We start from the raw sequence: 19,925 nt of genomic DNA on the forward strand, positions 1-19,925 counted from the left end.
AATAAGTCTATTAATATTAATAACCATAATAATAACAGTCTATTATTTTATTCTTCTGTGCAATAATTTATATAACATTAAATATAAAAGAATATAATAGGATGGTGACTTGTTCTCAGTCTTTTTTTGATTGAAACCCCTTACAAAAAGGTGAGAATGAGAAGGTAAGAATAATAATCAAAAAGCAACTCATCATAGTGATGTAGCATTCTACAGTTCACAAAACATTTTATTCATAAAAGCCCAAGTGAAATAGTAAACACAAGTATTACAATCTCAATTTTGTAGATAAAGAAAGAAGCTCCATATTTCTTGGCCTGAGGTGTCTGCAATCTTGTCACTATGTCTACCAGTAACTATGGGATAACATATTACACACACTGGTTAGTTTTCTCATGATTCAGATAGATAGTTTTCTTGTTTTTTTTTTTTTTGGATGGGGGGAGGCAGGGAAATTGGGGTTAAGTGATTTGCCCAAGGTCACACAGCAAGTGTGTCAAGTGTCTGAGGCCAGATTTAAACTCAAGTCCTCCTGACTCCATGGCTGGTGCTCTACTCACTGCGCCACCTAGCTGCCTCTAGATAGTTTTCTTAAACAAAAATTTTGGAGAATATTATTGCTTCCATCTTGGTAAGTAGTATATCTGTTAGGAGGTTTCAGTTCTAATTGGCATTAAATTATTTTAAAAATCAAGCAGCAACAAAATTTTAATGGATACTGTAAAACTTAGGGGTAAGATAATGAAAAGTTCAACAATAGCATGAAAGAACATAATAGAAATGCATTTTTCTCAAGTTACTGCAAAAGTGGTCCTTTGAAAAAAGTAAATACAAAGTATAAATAACATAAAAAGAATTGTAATGAGATAGGTGTTTAGAAGCAATCTTAATTTGTAATTAAGGGTAGCTATTTAGAAGAGCAAAGTTTTTTATCCCTATTTGCATTTCTTTTATAAAAAAGAGATTAAAAATGAATAGAAAGTTGAACAAGTGAAGTTCAATTTAACAGTAGAAATTTGACAAATGTCAATTTCATATGAAAACAAATTGTTTTTTTCTACTGAAACAAATGCACCTATGAACCCCTAGTTGAACATTTAGTCATCCTAGAAAAAGTGATCTTTGTTAGAGTTGGGAGGTGGTATTCTGAGATCTCTTTTGTTATGGACTGTGATATTTTTGACTCCCTATTGATCTCTTTTATATGGGATGCAAACAACAGGCTAAAATAAAATAGTGTGGATATAATTTTAAAATGTTTAAAATACTCTCTATTATTTTATAAGGGGAAAATTCTAAGTAAACAATGAATGAATCAGTATAATTTATTTATTTTTCTTTAACATGCACACTTTTATTTGAATTCCTCTTAAGTCAGCATACAGGTAAAGATCCTCCCCTCCCCTAAGTACTGGCACTAATCTCATGGAATTCCAGGGGAGATTGTAAAAAGTCTTCATTAACATCTATGTTGGGGGCAGGGAGGGAAATTAGGGGGTCAATATGATTCTAATAATGAAAAAAAGGAGCTAGACTAAAGGCAGAAGATACAAAAGTTTTATTTTTATTTTTTAAAGGATTGCATAATTTACATGTAAAGCCATACTACTGCCTTCCCTGCCCCACCCCCAGGCTGGTCTTGATTTCTATTAAGTAGCACCTTTGTGTATATGAGTAATTTTTTCTAACAATATATTATACGGAATTTGGAATGACTGCTAAAACAAAATAAAACAAGCAAAAAACAAAAACAAATGTATAATCAGAGTCCTGAAGATCCACTGTTGAACTTTGGGAATGTTTTCCTTCAACATACTTAGACTGCATACCTGCTGCATTCCAGTTTTTTAATCCTGAGTCAAGTGAAAAAAAAATAAAGCCATGCCAGTTTTATCTCCTTTTGGGGTGCAATTATCATGTCACAATCTTTGAGAAAAATATGTAAACAAAAAACCTACAAATAGTTCATTTAGAAGGATTTGTGGTGGACAATAGCAGGTCTACAATGATTCATCATACTCATGCACGCTAATCAACATCTACTGGAAGGGCGAAAGGCCAGGATAGAGCCTCCAATCATTTGTGCTCTGGTGGCAATGATCTTGATTTTCATTGTACTGGGGGCTAAGACTATAATCTCCTTCTGCATCCTTCATTGGTACATGGCAGTACCACCCAAAAACACAGCATTGGCATACAAATCCTTATAGATATCTACATCTGGCTTTATGATTGAGTTAAAGGTAGTTTCATGGATTCCATAGGATTCCATACCCATGAAAGATGGATGGAAGAGAACTTCTGAGCATCAGAACCTCTTGTTGCCAACAGTGATAACCTGACCATCAAGGGAGCTCGTAGCTCTTTGCCAGAGAAAAGCTAGATGTAACACTAGCCATCTTAATCTCAAAATCTAGGGGTACGTAACACAGCTTCGTCTTAATGTCGCGAAGTTTTTCCCCTGTCAGCTGTGGTACTGAAATTGTACCCTCTTTTGATAAGGATCTTCATGAGGTAGTCTGTCAGATCACAGCCAGCCAGATCCAGATGGAGGATGGAATGGGGAAGGGCATATCCTTCATGGATGGGTACAGTGTTGGTCACACCATCACTGGATTCCATTATGATACCAGTGATGAGTGATGATACGATGAAAGGCATACAGTGATAGCACAAACTAGACATAGCTCAGGTGCTGAAGGTCTGAAACATAATCCCTTATCTTTTCTCTGTTGGCTTTGGGATTCAGGGGGGTTTCTGTGAGCAACACAGGGTGCTCTTCAGGGGTCATATAGAGGTCACTGTAGAAAGTATGATGCCACATCTCCATATTATTCTAGTTGGTGACAATATCATGTTCAATAGCGTACTTGATGGTGAGGATACCACTCTTGTTCTGGGCCTCATCCCCCACATAGCTGTCTTTCTGACCTATACTCACCACCACACCTTGATGTCAGGGGCACCCAAAAATGGAAGGGAAGATAGCCTGAGTGGCATTATCTCCTGAAAATCCAGCATTGCACATTCCAGAACCAAGTTTAAACCCTTAGAGGCATGCTGGATGGAAGAGCTCACAGCTCAACATCAATTATTTATAAAACAACCTTTAGGCCATCATACTTTTAGGCCAGATTTATGCCACATGATATCATAAATACCCTTAATATTCCTAACTTGCCCTCACCCTACATAGTCAATTAGTTGCCATCTTGTTGACTCTACTTCCACAATTCATCCTCTCCTTTCAACCCACATAACCATACCACTATTTTATTCAGCTCAAGCCTTCATCACTTCTCTCCTGGGCTATTGCAATAGTTCCTAATTGGTCTCCCTGATGTCTCTTCTAATCCATCTACCATATAGAGTTCAGAATAATATTCCCAAAGTACAAGCCTGACCATCTCATTCCTTGACTCAGTAAACTCTAGTGGTATCCTATTGCTTGTAGGATTAAATATAAATTCTCTAGTTAATAATTTAAAATCATTCATGATCTGGCTTCAACATAACTTTTTGGTCTTACTGTATATTATTCGCCTTCCAAGCTTAGTTCAAGTACCATTTCATACACAAGGTATTTATGTACTCTTCTAATTGTTATGTTCAACCCTTCTCTTTCATTTTTTAATGTTCAGCTTCAGCTGAGAAGCTTTACTCACCATCTCAAGAATACATGTCTTCTTGAGACAGACACCAATGGACTTTGTCCATTTGTGGGTAATGGAAGTGAGACCGGGGAATGATCTGGACTAGTCAAATGCCTTGGGAAATTAATGTTTCTGGATCTCATTCAGAGCTCTGCTTACACAAGTTGTATCTAACAGTGCCACTCTGAGAAGTTCCCTTTCTTTCTGATTAAGGATTATTATTAGGCAAAGGAGGTACCTTACAGAATGGTGGAAAATGGGAACAAATATCTAGAGGTAAGTCTTATTAAATACTGTACCAACAGGATTAAAAATAAGATATGGGACCCTATTTTAGAGTTCTCTTACATCCTTCATACCATCTGACAGAAAGATGTGGAAATGGTGGGTACTCAGGTGATATCAAGATTAATTTATGGAAGTGGGAAAAGAGTCCTTCAAAGCCCTGTTACATTGCCTTGAAAACCCCTGATGGAAGGTATGCTTCCTCTGAACCCATCATTTTAAAATTTTCCTCCCATTGACTGTCAAACTTATATGAAGAGTAGTTTACAGTTACTGCTTCTACTTTCTACTCATTCATTACAATCCATTTTCCTTACTTATATGAACTCTTCTTGATTCTAGGTCAATAATAACCTTGATATTTCCAAATCCTTTTTTGAGTCTTTGGGATAGTGTATACAAAGCATTCTCCAAACTTTAAAGTGGTATGTCAATGTGAGCTATTATTATCTTTATCATTTCCTCTCCTTTCTTCCTTGCTTCTGATCTCTTGACAAGGCCCCATTAGCTCTACCTTAACAATACCACTTGCAATTATGCTCTCCTTTACCTTCTTGTTATGTACCAGTAGCATGGTGTAGTGGTTGAGAGAGAGTGTTGGAGCTAGGAGGACCTGGGGTCAAGTTCTGCCTCTGAAATGGACTATATAACTCTGGGCTAGTCATTTAACCTCTAAGAAACCAGCTCTAAGAAACTGTCTAAGATTAAGATAAGAAGTTCTGACCTGCACTTACTGAGGGGATTTCCTTACCTGAGAAATCATAGATCCAGTCTCTATCACTATGATTGCCACTTGTTTGGATTATTGAAATAACATACTAACTGGTCTTCCATCATTCATACTGCTGTTCTTACTGTACAATTATAAACCTAGTTTCTGCTGACAAACTTCACTTTGTCTAGTTATTGAAGTATAAGTTACTTATTCTAATATCTAGAGCCCTCCAAAATCTAGCTCAAATCCACCTTTCCTACTTCCCTTTCTCAACTGCATAGTCTAGCCAGGACAGATTATTCATATTCTTGTTTCTATATTGCCCTCTGATGGCTTAATTTATTTGGACATAGCATCTCCCATGTCTACAATTTCTTATTCTGATCTCTGCATGTTGTTTCTCACTTACATCAAGGCCCAGCTCAGATGCCACCTCCTCCATTGTGTAGCTAAAGAGACTTAATAGGTGAACTTCTCACCAAGCTGGAAATGAACTCCCCCTCTTCAAATTTCTCATAGAACATTGATTTCTCCCTTCTACTTACCACATTATGAACCTACCATAGATATGTGCATTCACAATTATTCTCCCTTTTCATTAGATGATAAGCATCTTATCTGAAGGCATTACCTTTTTAAATTTCACTTTATACCCACCCCCCCCAAATGCCATATACATACTAGGTACTTAATACATATTTGATAAATGGGAGAGCTGGACTGTCTTTTTTTCTTTCTCAGTCACAACTTTTTTTTCAGTTTTTTAAAATTTATTTTTAATTTTCAACATTCATTTGCACAAGACTTTGAGTTAAATTTTCTCCCCATCTCTACTCTCCCCCAACACCAAGATATCATGTATTCTGATTGCCCCTCCTTTCTATCACCCCATTCCCTCCCCATCCCTTTTCCCCTTACTTTCTTATAAGGCAAGATAGATTTCTATACCCCATTGCCTGTATGTCTTATTTCCCAGTTGCATGTAAAAACCATTTTTTAACATCTGTTTTCAGAACTTTGAGCTACAAATTTTCTCCCTTCTTCCCTCCACACCCACCCCTGACTTCTTCTAGCTGTATGTTTTGATTTTCTTTATCACCAAAGAAAGATTCTATCGTCTGAGTCCTTTTATGCTGCCTGCTCATTTTCCCAGTCAATTACTTGACTTTTAAAGTCTTTGTCAGGGTATGACTGCTTCCAGAGTGAAAAGTGCTTTGTCCCAAGCTTCAGGGATTCTGTGCCACTTTTTTAAGAGCTACTTCTATTCTGAGGTGGTATGATACTCTTCTCCCAGCCTGCGCTCCGGTCTGTGAGTGCAAGCACTCCTTTTTGCTGTGTAACTACCAGGAGGACTCCCTCTCCACAGCTATCACAAGCTCTTCCACACCAGTGCTCCTCCTCTCCCAAGGACCACCAACCAGGATTGTGACCCAGATCCAAGCAGGGCAAAGCAAGAGAATGCTGCCTAATTGCCAGGAAAGGGATCCTTGCACTCCTGCTCTGATCAGCCGCCTGATTCCTTCCACAGTCTGTGGGTGTGGAGCTCCAGAAGCAGCTGCTGCTGCTGTAGCCACCTCTGCCGCCCCAGGGCTGGGGCTGGACCACACACTCCTCTCACCCAGGTCTAACAGTTTTCCCACTGACCTGCTCTATTATCTTTGGTGTTTATGGGTTGAGAAACCTAGAAACTGCCACAGTTCAGTGATTCAGGGCCTTGAGGCCTGCTCCATCCAATCTACTCTGGCCCGGTCTCTTCCAGAGAGACCCACGTTGGGCTGAGCTCCACTCCCACTATGGTGTGATAGACCCTTCCTGGTGACCATCCAGGCCATTTTGGGCTGGAGACTTGTTTCACTCTGTCATTTTGTGGGTTCTGTAGCTCTAGAATTTGTTTAGTCATTTTTTACAGGTATTTGGAGGGATTTGGGGGAAAAGCTCAAGCAAGTCCCTGTTTTCATGCTGCCATCTTGGCTCCGCCCCCTGTCAGTCATAACTTTATGAATTGTCCTTTCCCTATACACTCCAATCACTGCTAACAGTGAAACTCACCTAAATTACTAAATCACATACTAACACGGATTTAATTCAATGACAATATATAGCTACCTGTGTTTCTTCTCCTATTAGTCTTAGAATATTTGTTCTAGAAGAGACCTTATAGACTATTGAGAGCAACCCATCATATTACAGATGATGCCCAGAATGGTCAAATTATTAGCCTAAGGTAACGTTGCTAGGTAAGACAGAGGAAGGATCAGAACCTTTTTTCTAAGTAAGTTAGTATTCTTTCTACCACACCTTGCTTCTTCCTGGGAGCAACTGATAGACAGATATTCATTACTGAAGCATTGGATCTCCAGGTTCAAAAGGCTTCTGCAGAGTGAAAATAAATTTTTGTAACAGTTGGAGTTAACCTTAAACATAAAATGAAATGGTAGTTACTTGAGTGATATGTTTCTAGGGTGGGAGGGTTGATTATTGCATATTTGAGATATAACTAAATACCTCTCTAACCTGGTCTCGTTCTTAAAATTCTTTTAACTTGGGTTGCAGTCTTTTATTTCACACTTAAACTATTAGCTTTCAATTGCAAATTTCTATGTGAATAGTACATTATTAACTTAAATCACAGTAAGGATCAAATTGATGATGTCAGATTTTTTCCTGGCAGAGGGGACAAAGGAAAACATCTGAGCATGGATTGCCTAGATGGAAGCTATGCCAAGAGTGGGGAAAAATCCTCACCATTTTGCCAGGAACCTAAATACTATGACAACAATTTTGATGTTTGACAAAGTTATGAATTAGAATTGTTATGAAATAAGGAAAAGAGTTGGACTAAAAGTTCTCGATGGTCCCTTCTAACTCAAAAATTCTGATTGTAAGATGAACTAAACAGGATGATTAGCCTCTTTGGGAATTATAATGGAACATTATTGTGTGTGTAAGGGAAAGCTCAGGAAGGAAATTATTTCTGAAAATCACATACCAGGGAGGAGAGAAAAGAGTAACCAAACAAATTGAAAGCAGTTTAGAGATTGGTCCTCTGGTCCAATACCTTCATAGCAGAAGAAGAATTTGAGTCCACATTTGATGACTCTAAATTCATTACTCTTATTTTCAGATTAAGTAAAGTGTTAAAAAACAAAGCACTAGAAAATGTACCTCTAGCTTTTAGCACTTATTGACCTACATAATGTAGTTGGTGTGCAATTCATACAAATACCTTCATTGGTTATAATATTGTAAGTGACCCCATAAAAAACATAGAACCTCATTTCCTTCTTTCTTAATCCTCTTGTTTCATGTGGTTTTAGTTGTAAAGAGCCAATTCAAAATTCAAAAAATCAAATTATAGATTCATCATGTCCTTGTATAATTTTATTTTTCTCATCTGGGCATATAAAAAGTATTAGTTTTGATTTGAGTTTAAGCAAGAACTAGTTGTGAGTTTATCTCTTCTCAGAATTAACTAGGTAGATTTTTCTTAGCCTTTTGAAATAAACTTACATTTTGGAATCCATTTTGAAATAATAATTTTAAACATTTTTTAATATCTACTCTTAGAAGCAGCAAGTAGAATAGTCTCAACTAAATCTAACTTAATTTTAAATTTCTACTAATTCATAAAAAGATACTTGCACTGTGTTATTCATTTCTCTTCTTCCTTGGCAAAACTGAATAGCATCAGACTCTGATACCTTTTCTATTTCCTTTATAAGAAGGACAGGAAAACCTGCAGCTGTGGTAACAGTTGCTTGGGAACCATTTAACACCACTTTCTAATCTCCTTCCATTTTTGCTATATTAGTCTGGTTTAGATGTATGTACGTATAGTGTTTCAATTTTTTTCAAGGAGAAACTTATCTGTTGTCTGGAAATTGTGTATCTAAATCCATTATTTCTAAATAAAAGGATTAAAGCAGTAAAATCCCACGTATTGGCTAAGAAATGTACAACCTTATATTTTAGCTGTTTTTCCTCATTTTCTTGCTAATTCTGACTGAGCAAAGCTAAATGTTCAAATACACCTTTGCAATGAAACAGCAAGATCAGCAGCAGCAGCAGCAAACATTTGTCAGTTCTGCAGTAGAGTATGGGTGGGGGTAAGAAGAAAACAATTGCAGGCTACCTTTAATGCCTTTAGATATTGTATTTACAGTGTTATCATGGGTATTTGTGCTTTTTTCCCCCTTGAAATAAAGTTGATAGTGTTAAGTCACTTAACAGTTTTCTGCTTTGGTTTCCTCATCTGCAAATTAGGGATAACAACCTCTAAAGGTCATTTTGAAGATCAAATACTATAATGTGTTCAAAATACTTTTCAAATGTAAGATCACAGACCTGCAGTAACAGGCTCTTACTTTGAATTCTGGCTCTGCAAGTATGACCTGGCCAAGATTCTTAACCTCTCTGGGCCCCAGGTGTGAAATGAAGGATGACTGCAAAAGGTCCCTTTCAGCTCTAGATTTATGATTCTATAGAAATATCAATGACTTTTGATATTCCATTCCATTCCATAATTATCTTCAGTCTATAATACTGAAGCACCATGGTGTGGTGGATAGAGGACCATCCCTGGCATTCAGAAGACCTGGGTTTGACTTCTGCCTCAGACACATAAGTAGCTGTTCAAACATGGTTATGTCACTTTCTCCAACTCTCTAATACTAAGCTAAACTACCAGTCTGCATTAATAGAAAAGAGTTTCTACATTGGGAGTTTTACATGGTGATAAAATCTTTGGAACAGACTTAAACAAACAAAAATAAACTATAAAAAATATCTGCCTTTGTTTGGGAATGAGTTTTCTAGACGAGAGTGTTTCTTATAAGAAGTATCAGCTCCATGGTTAGCTTTGCAATTTACTTAAGTTAAATCACTTTCAGTAAGTGTCTATTAAGGCAGATAGGTGGCACAGTGGATAGAGTATCAGGACTGGAGTCAGGAAGACTCAGCTTCCTGAGTTAAAATGTGACCTCAGACACTAGCTGTGTGGCCCTGGACAAGTCAGTTAAGCCTATTTGCCTTAACCAAACAAGAAAGCCTCACCAGTAAAATGAGCTCAGGAAGGAAATGGCAAATCAGTTCAGTATATTTGCCAAGAAAACCCCAAATGGGGTCATTAAGAATTGGACGTGACTGAAAATAACTAATCAACAAATGCACATGAAGTTTCACTTTTTTAAAAAAAAATTGTGGCTCTCAATGGAAGAGTAAAGACATATGGCACAATATTTGTACCTTGCTAGAGATTTTGAAGCTTCTCAATGAATATTCATTATATGGAAATGGACAAGAACTTATTTGTGCATGGCATAAACATAATTTGGAAAAATGGACACCAGATGAGGTGTATCTCTGAGCTTAGTTGTTCATTAGCATATTTTGAGAGAAAATTGTGTGAGCTGTTTCCATTATGTTTTTGCAAATTGGTACAAATTAAAATGTCAACTAAGTAATTATTGACAGCATATAGCAATAATGCGCAAGTGTCCTCATCTGACCAGAAGTCTGCTAATGCATCACTTCACCCTGCCTGTACCAAAGAAGCAAGCTTTGTCTACAGGTTTGATATTTACCATGGCAATCCTGGGACTAGCTATTCAGCTTTTTTTTTTTTTTTAAATGCAATTTATTTATTTAACATATTTGGTTTTCAGCATTGATTTTCACAACAGTTTGAATTACAAATTTTCTCCCCATTTCTGCCCTCCCCCCCCACTCCAAGATGGCGTATATTCTGGTTGCCCTGTTCCCCAGTCAGCCCTCCCCTCTATCACCCCCCTCCCCTCTCATCCCCTTTTCCTTTCCTTTCTTGTAGGGCAAGATAAATTTCTACGCCCCATTGCCTGTGTATCTTATTTTTTAGTTGCATACAAAAAGTTTTTTTGTTTTTGAACATCTGATTTTAAAACATTGAGTTCCAAATTCCCTTCCCTCTTCCCTTCCCACCCACCCTCCCTAAGAAGTTGAGCAATTCAACCTAGGCCACACATGTATTATTATGTATAACCCTTCCACAATACTCATGTTGTGAAAGGCTAACTACATTTTGCTCCTTCCCAACCCATCCCGCTTTATTGAATTTTCTCCCTTGACCCTGTCCCCTTTCCAAAGTGTTTGTTTTGATTACCTCCACCCCCATCTGCCCTCCACTCCATCATCCCCCCGCCTTTTATTTTTTTTTATCTTCCTCCCTCTTCTTTCCTGTGGGGTAAGATACCCAACTGAGTATGTATGGTATTCCCCCTCAGGCCAAATCTGATGAGAGCAAGGTTCACTCATTCCCCCCTCACCTGCCCTCTCCCCTCCTCCCATAGAACTGCTTCCTCTTGCCACCTTTATGGGAGATAATCCACCCCATTCTATCTCTCCCTATCTCCCTCTCTCAGTATGTTACTCTCTCATCCCTTAATTTCATTTTATTTCTTTTAGATATCTTCTCTTCATCCTCAACTCACCCTGTGTCTGCTCTCTCTCTTTTACATATATATATATACACATACATACATATACACATAGATACATACATACATTCACATTCACTTATATATATACTTAAACATATATATATATGCATATATATATATGCATATTCCCTTCAACTACCCTAATACTGAGGTCTCATGAATCATACTCATCATCTTTCCATGTAGGAATGTAAACAAAACAGTTCAACTTTAGTAAGTCCCTTGCAATTTCCGTTTCTTGATTACCTTTTCATGCTTCTCTTGATTCTTGTGTTTGAAAGTCAAATTTTCTATTCAGTTCTGGTCTTTTCACTGAGAAAGCTTGAAAGTCCTCTATTTTATTGAAAGTCCATATTTTGCCTTGGAACATGATACTCAGTTTTGCTGGGTAGGTGATTCTAGGTTTTAATCCTAGCTCCATTGACCTCCGGAATATCGCATTCCAAGCCCTTCGATCTCTTAATGTAGAAGCTGCCAGATCTTGGGTTATTCTGATTGGGTTTCCACAATACTCAAATTGTTTCTTTCTGGCTGCTTGCAGTATTTTCTCCTTGATCTGGGAGCTCTGGAATTTGGCAACAATATTCCTAGGAGATTTCTTTTGGGATCTATTTGCGGAGGCGATCGATGGATTCTTTCAATTTCTATTTTGCCCTGTGGCTCTAGAATATCAGGGCAGTTCTCCTTGATAATTTCCTGAAAGATGGTATCTAGGCTCTTTTTTTGATCATGGCTTTCAGGTAGTCCAATAATTTTTAAATTATTTCTCCTGGATCTATTTTCCAGGTCAGTGGTTTTTCCAAGGAGATATTTCACATTGTCTTCCATTTTTTCATTCCTCTGGTTCTGTTTTATAATATCCTGATTTCTCATAAAGTCACTAGCTTCCACTTGCTCCAATCTAATTTTTAAAGTAGTGTTTTCTTCAGTGGGCTTTTGGACCTCCTTTTCCATTTGGCTAATTCTGCCTTTCAAGGAATTCTTCTCCTCATTGGCTTTTTGGAGCTCTTTTGCCATTTTAGTTAGTCTATTTTTTAAGGTGTTGTTTTCTTCAGTGTATTTTTCAGTATTTTTTTGGGTCTCCTTTAGCAAGTCATTGACTTGTTTTTCATGGTTTTCTCGCATCCTTCTTATTTCTCTTCCCAATTTTTCCTCTACTTCTCTAACTTGCTTTTCCAAATCCTTTTTGAGTTCTTCTATGGTCTGGGGCCAGTTCATGTTTTTCTTGGAGGCTTTGGTTGTAGGCTCTATGACTTTGTTGTCTTCTTTAGGCTGTATGTTTTGGTCTTCTTTGTCACCAAAGAAAGAATCCAAAGTCTGAGACTGAATCTGGGCGCGTTTTCGCTGCCTGGCCATATTCCCAACCAACTAACTTGACCCTTGAGTTTTTCAGTGGGGTATGACTGCTTGTAGATTACAGAGTTCTATGTTCTACGTTTGGGGGGGAGGTGCCAGCTCTATCAGAGCCGCACTCCTCCTTCCCCAAGGACCCCCAGTCCAGACTGGGCTCAGATCTTCGGCAGGCTGTGCACCCCTGCTGTGATCCGCCACTTAATTCCTCCCACCAGGTGGGCCTGGAGCCGGAAGTAACAACAGCTGTAACTGCCCCACCTCCGCTGCCCCCGGGGCTGGAAGCCGAACCGCGACTCCTTCCACTCCCGCAGCTTTTCCCACTAACCTTCTCCGCAGTCTTTGGTGTTTGTGGGTCGAGGGGTCTGGTAACTGCCGCAGCTCACATATTCAGGGCGCTAGGGCCCCCTCTGCCAGGCTTCTGGTCTGGATCGTCCACGCCGCTCAGGCTGGGCTCTGCTCCACTCCGTTCCCAGCTCCCAGCTCCCAGCTCCGTGTGGAATAGAGCTCACCCAGAGACCATCCGGGCTGTCCTGGGCTGGAGCCCTGCTTCCCTCTGTTGTTCTGTGGGTTCTGCCGTTCTAGAATTGGTTCAGAGCTATTTTTATAGGTTTTTGGAGGGACTCGGGTACGGAGCTCACTCTAGTCCGTGCTTACCAGCCGCCATCTTGGCTCCGCCCCCAGCTATTCAGCTTTTTAAAAAATTTCGTAAAGATTTTACTACCTTGGTTATTGCTTACCTTTATAAAACTAGATTATTCTTCAATTAAGAAAGAGGAATAAGGGACACAGAGAATCATATGATGTAACAGAACAACATAAGTCAAAGGACAGAATTATGAGTAGCTCATCTATTTTCAGTTTATTTTAATAAATCAAAAATAAAGCCAGAAACAACTTCAAATAATTTAGTTCGGAGGCAGTAAATGCACTAGTGATTTGTTTTGCTGGTGGGAAATGTTGTGGTGTAGGGAAGTATGCTTGTCATCAGTGTAAGAATAGGCAAAGAAAATGTCGTTGTGTAGACCTTGTGGGCAAAATATTCATTATGAGCCAGTGAAAGGACATTATGTTCTCACAGAAACAACAGCTCTTAAAACCATTTAGGAGATCTTGCTTGAGAGGCATCCGAGGAGATAAAAGTCTATTATCACTATAATTATTATTATGTAGATATCAGGAAAAAAAGGCAAAAAAAATAGAACTCATCAGAGAATAGACAAGTTTTACTCTAAGTTGAATTCCTGAGATACTTGCTTTTTTTTGACAAAGACATGAAAAAAATTCATATTTCCACTCACTTTTACAAGAAGATTATTTAAGTGTTATTCAGAGAACTTATCCAGAGTGCCCAAGTGTCCTGGTTTCCTCCTTAGAAACTAGCTGAGCCTTTGAAATGGGTCAATGTGTTTCAGAAACTAAATCACCTGAGTGAGTGAGTCTTTTAAGTAGGTATTAATCAGAGGCACCTTTTGGACCTTACTCTGTCCTCATAATAGAATCTTGGGAATCCAGCCAATTTGGAGGATCAGATGCCCAACAGGATTTAATAGGAGTTACATACAAGGCTTTAGCTACTCAAACCCATAGTGCAATTGTATTAGGAGGGGAGTAGTTATAGTTCATCTAGAGGTTATGTATATACTGATAAAGCGAACAAACAAGAAAACCTTTATCTTGGTATCTCTAACTTTCGAGACTCAGTCAAGAAAATAGTCAATGAATCACACAAAAATGATTTTTATATCCGAAAAATATCAGAGAGGCATTAATAGCGTAGTGGATAGAGAACTTGCCTCAAATTCAGGAAGACCTGGATTCAAGTCCTGCCTCTGATACATGCTCTCTGGTTGTAGGACCCTGAACAATCACTTAATCTTGTAATCCTAGGCAAATGTATAAGACTATAAACTGCAGATTAGATGTGGATATGCATTGACAGACAGTGCTTCATTATTAGGGAGTTTCCTATCCCAATTAAACATAGGTCCAATTAAAAAAAATTCAAAAGAATCTCTGAGGAGAAATAGGAGGAAGGGCAATAATTCTTAATTTTTTTGGAATTTATCCAAGTGCATGAGAGAATTATAGAAGTTATTAGGAGTCCTACACTGGTCTGTGGGATTTGGTTTATATAAAGTGTCATTTGCCAGTAGGTCTATACATTTAAATTATTTGAAGAAATGAGGAGAAAGAAAGAAATATAAAAACACAACTGTGAGGACAGGTCAAAGGCCAACAACATGTACTTGCACTGAATTTTGATATGTTCTTTCAATAACTGACATGCAAATCATCTTTGAGAATTTCTCAGGATGAGAAATTTGCATTGTTTATTTGCTTATATTTAGTACTTGTCAATATACACACATACTTTGCTGAAATGATTGTTATCATGTGAAAATCCCATGGTCTCCTTTCATAAAGTCATGTTTAGATTGACAATGATTACAAAAGAACAGCCTTCCCCACTCCCCCTTTCTATTTCTACAGGTGTCACATCACTCAAAGAGAGAAGAATCACAAAGCTAAAAATGACGTTGTAGGTCATGTAATACAATGTTCCTCTCAAATATCTTTGAAGGCTCCCCTTTCCAAAAGAAAGAAAGAATAAAGAGGTGATTTTTTTTACAATCTAGGATTAAAATTAATCTTATGTACATGCCACCCTAAATTTTTTCGCATACCTGTTTATATAGCAAATTAAAATGTATAATTATGTGTGTGTGAAATTGTAAGTAACAAACAAAAAATCTTGTTAATATATAGTCTATCTAAACTTACAGCTGTCCTGAGTAAATATAAGTAAGCAAGGATTTTTAGACCACTAGATGGCATGCATTCACTATAATCTTGATACATTAGTATTAGCTATAAGCCTAAAATTCAGACTTTCAAAATATTATCATATTATCCAAGGTTAAGCAAAAGGCAAGCATGTATTGTTTGATGATATTTTCCAACAGCCTAACGCAATAATATAGCACTGTTTTATTTTTCCTGCCTACTTCAAATAAAATGTGGAAATATTTTTGAGTGCTTTATGAAAGAATTCTTCTTAGGTACAGACTTATATCTACTCTTTAATTTCTATTTGCCCAGATCAGCTAGGAGAAAATATGCTGCACACAATACTAGTATGTCTGTTTTTAAAATTTACTTTCCTCATCATTTCACATATGTTGTTCTCCAAAGATCAAAAATGTTTTCTTTATGAGAGACTCACAGACTTCTATAGGACTTAGAAGATAAGAATAAAATAATTTGGTGATTCTCAAAGGTCATCCTCAAAGGGCCTTCAGATATGTACAGCTAAAAATTCTATTAGTTCCCTTAAATTTCAAACTACTTTTGAAATCTTAGGACATAAAAAATAATTAGTTGAGGGGGACAAAGCATCTGAATCTCAATCAATCAATCAAGAAACATTTATTAAGCATCTACTATGTACCTAGTACTATGTACTAGGCATCAGGAATTCAAAGACTAAAATTAAATAAGTCTTACCCTCAAGGACCTAACATTTATTAAGGGAAATGACATTTGTGTATATACACACATGTGCGTGCACACACACACACACACACTGATATACACACAAGTACATCCACACAAAGTAAATACTAGGTAATTCTGGTGAAGGCACGTGAAGGCACTAGGACCCATAGAGGAGTCAGGAATGGCCTCCTGTAGGAGGTAGCATTTGAGCTTAAATTTGAAGGAAGATAGGTATTATAAGAAATGCAGAAGAGAAGGAAGAGACATAAGCCAGTCCCAAAGATCAAATTACAAATTCAAGTTGGCAGAAGGTTCTCCCAATCCAAAAATTCAAAAGAAGGTCTCAACTATAAAGTTGGGAGATTGTCCCAAAATCAAATGAAATGCTACTAGACTTGAGATCCACATGACAAATATAACTTACCTGTTCTAATATGTTTTGAAGTCTCTCTATTTCACAATCTATTACAAATTTCTTTTCTTGTCTTCGATCCAGATCTTCTAGAAGCCTCCTATAGCTGGCATCGTTAAAGTTTTCCACGCATATGGCACTGACATGCCAACCATTTTGTCCTGCTTTTTCCATAATAGCTTGAAGTATGGAGTATCCTAGAAGAGAAGAAGAGAAATACTTAAAGTGTGTTTTTTCATTTCTTTAGTAAATGATAGATAATCATTTACTAATAGATAGCAAGAAATCTGCATCAACATGTTCAAGTCCCATCTCTCACCTATACTTTATGCTTGAGGAAGTCAAAAGCCTGAATAGTTATTTTTATAATTGATTGTTCTTGTGCATCTCACTTTGGGCAACAATAGGAATTATCAGTTGGCTGAAGCTATGGCCTTAAACACCAAATAAACACTAATTTGTTCACAGAGTGTTACCCCTAACAGAAAGTGAACTTCTTCTGGAGAGAAATATTTATTTTACTCTTCATATCTTCTATACCTAGCAGTATCTTGCATGTCACAGGTGATTAATAAATGCTTTTTAAATTTATCTGAATGATCTTTATAGAAGGGAATGCTACATATTTCAGATTAGATGGAATGATATGGAACAGTGGTTCGAGCCACTTCAACAAACATTGATCAGGTGCCTACTATTTAGGAAAAAAAAATGTACATGTGAATCTTCTAGGTACTAGGAATGCAAAGACAGAAAATGACACTACTTCTGAGGTCATTAACAATACTCCTGACCTATTTGTCATCTTTGTACATTAAAACAACATAGCTAGGTAGTACAGTAGATAGAGTGTTGAGCCTGGAGTCAGGAGACTTAGCTTCCTGAGTTCCACTATGGCCTCAGACAATTACTAGCTGTGTGACCCTGGGCAAGTCACTTAACCCTGTTTGCCTCAGTTTCCTCATCTGTGAAGTGAGATGGAGAAGAAAATGGCAAACCACTCCAGTGTCTCTGCCAAGAAAACCTCAAATGGGGTTACGGAGAGTCAGACGCAACAATAGCAACATTTAAAATAGGTGACCAGAAAGGCTGCTGGAAACAGTAACAACACTGTGTTTGTCCTGCATTTACAAAGGTAGATGATCTAAATACACAATATTGTCATAACTACATCATCATTATTCTTTCCATCTCTATTCCTGGCCTATGAAAGAATTTCTTATGGAAAAACTATTCAACTATTTCTACTTTGCAAAGTGTTCTCTCTCTCTCTCTCTCTCTCTCTCTCTCTCTCTCTCTCTCTCTCACACACACACACACACACACACACACACACACACACGCACACACACATCTGGTACCTAATCAGGATCAGCAATATCTAAGGTGCTCATCCACCAGGATTTTCCTCACTAGACTGAATAGGACTAAGGTCTCCCATTCCACGTTTCTCAAATATTCGATCTGAATGAAGAAAAATGGGCAATTAGTTCTGTTACCCATACTAGTGAACAAGGGGCAGGCAAATGGTCCCAGAGTGTCTATTTTTATGACTCTTACTGTTCTTCCCCAACATCCCATCTTGGCTTTGTCTCTGAGTACAAAGTAACAAAAGGATGAAGAACCTAAGATTCTACAAATACCCCTGGGCAAATGACTGGATTTAAGGACTAAATGTTTTGTTTTCCTTTTTGAATTCTCCACCCCTGCCACCAGTCTCTTAAACTGTGGATCACAACCCCATATGGGGTCACGACCCATGGTTTGAGAAGCAATGAAGGGGTCATGAGTGGAAAAAGTTTAAGAAGCCCTGGCACTTCTTAAGAAATTAGCTGGCTTCCCATCCAAAGTCCCAGTATAACTGGCTACCTTTAGTCTCCAAAATGGTTTCCTTTAAACCAAGGACAGGGTGAAGGTTACAACCAGCCAGAGTTTAAAACGAAACTTGCCATAGACAGGGTGCTAATCAGCCTTCTGTTTGCAGAGTATTTTGAGTGATTATGTCTGCTATAACTAAAGCATTTTACACATGACTGGTAATAAATATTAAGAGATGGAGATACTGTTGAAATCATATTTATAATAAAATTACTTGACAATTGAAACATTGCAGCAGTTATGATTTTTCTATGCCATTTTCCCTCTCACCTTATTTTCCTTTCTTGCCCCAATCACACACCATAGAAAAAGAGTACTTGTTAATTACCTCATAATTATTATCAAGTTCCTATTGCTCCATTTAATCTTTTCTTTTGTTCCATTTGCCTATAATTATCTTTTCAAATTATGCCTAAATTCTCTTTTAAACACTGTCCCTTTTCCCTATTTCCTTTTCATTGCATATATAGCATTATGGTGTGAATTATATCATAATATACATGGCACAGATTAATATTTTTTTGACTCAAAATGAACTTTGCTTAAACTACCGATTGATATCTTATTCTTTCTGGTTATTATGTATCTCTGTACCGAAATATATTTTTTCCTGCTCCACCTTCCCCGCCCCCCCCCTCCCCACTTGGCTCAAGACACATAAATAATGCTAGCAATCACACTTGGAAGCCTTTCTTTTACCTTGAATCAAGTTCAGCTTGTCATATTTCTTGAGCAACTGCTTATATTTTGGCACTTCTGGATGGACTCTTGTTGTTACTTGGCACCTAGATATATCTATTTTCATGCTAGCATGCCTTTCACAGAAAACAGAGCATTGTGTCATCTGATGAAATACATGCTCGTGGTCTTATAGAAGGCCTGATGATTTTCACATAGTACAACTGAACTTTATAAATTACTTCTCTATATGTCTCTTAATATTTGTAACTAATTATCAAAAATAGGAACCTAGAATTTGAATGTTCTTAGTATTAGATGCCAGGATCCGATACATGTTGAAAACCTTGAGTATTGAGTTTAGAGTATGGCTAGCTGTCTGAACACAAATTTGGAACTATAAACAGAAATAAATGAAATCTATTCCCAATCTGTACAAACTGCACTGTGCAAACAGTATAGAAGTTTCAGGGCATGAGCATGAAGAATGAGAACTCCTAAATGAAAGAAGCTGTCAGGTGCATACTTTATTTATTTGGTCAATGCAGTCAGGAATACATTGTAAATACTAACAGGAAGCATCATGAGTCATTCTATGATTACATAAACATGTTTGCATAAAAGAGAGAAGAAGGGGCTAAAAGGTAGTGGCAAGTCACTTTTACTGCTATAATTTTTACCCTTTTTCTTCAAAATGCAGAATTTATCATTTATCATATGAGAATTTGTGGGGTGCTTTAAAGTCTTATTCTGCGAGGATGGATTTTGAGGAACTTTTGAAAAACTCTTAATTTGGAACAATATGACAGATAGCATCAATATAGTAGGTATAATAAAATTATTCAATAGATTTAGTAATTAGACCCTCCACTGAAATCTTTCTTGATGACTAATTGTGGTCTGGAGGTGACCTTGGATTCTCAAAGGCTATGCCAGCATAATACAAAACTCTGGCAGGTCTTGCCAACGTTGAAAAGCTTCAA

General features: G+C 37.5%; 1 protein-coding gene and 1 pseudogene across 1 annotated transcript in view; both read right to left on the minus strand.

Annotated features, from left to right (window-relative positions):
• Positions 1 to 19,069, minus strand: part of GRIA4 (glutamate ionotropic receptor AMPA type subunit 4) — a 160,904-nt gene extending 141,835 nt beyond the window's left edge. The window contains 3 exon segments of the mRNA XM_036743956.1: positions 16,399 to 16,583; positions 17,800 to 17,850; positions 18,964 to 19,069. Of these exon segments, the coding sequence (XP_036599851.1) occupies positions 16,399 to 16,583; positions 17,800 to 17,850; positions 18,964 to 19,069 (342 nt within the window).
• Positions 1,970 to 4,743, minus strand: LOC118837729 (annotated as a pseudogene).
• Positions 19,070 to 19,925: the final 856 nt, after the last annotated feature.

The sequence above is a fragment of the Trichosurus vulpecula genome, chromosome 2 (assembly GCF_011100635.1).
Source record: "Trichosurus vulpecula isolate mTriVul1 chromosome 2, mTriVul1.pri, whole genome shotgun sequence".
NCBI lineage: Eukaryota > Metazoa > Chordata > Mammalia > Diprotodontia > Phalangeridae > Trichosurus > Trichosurus vulpecula.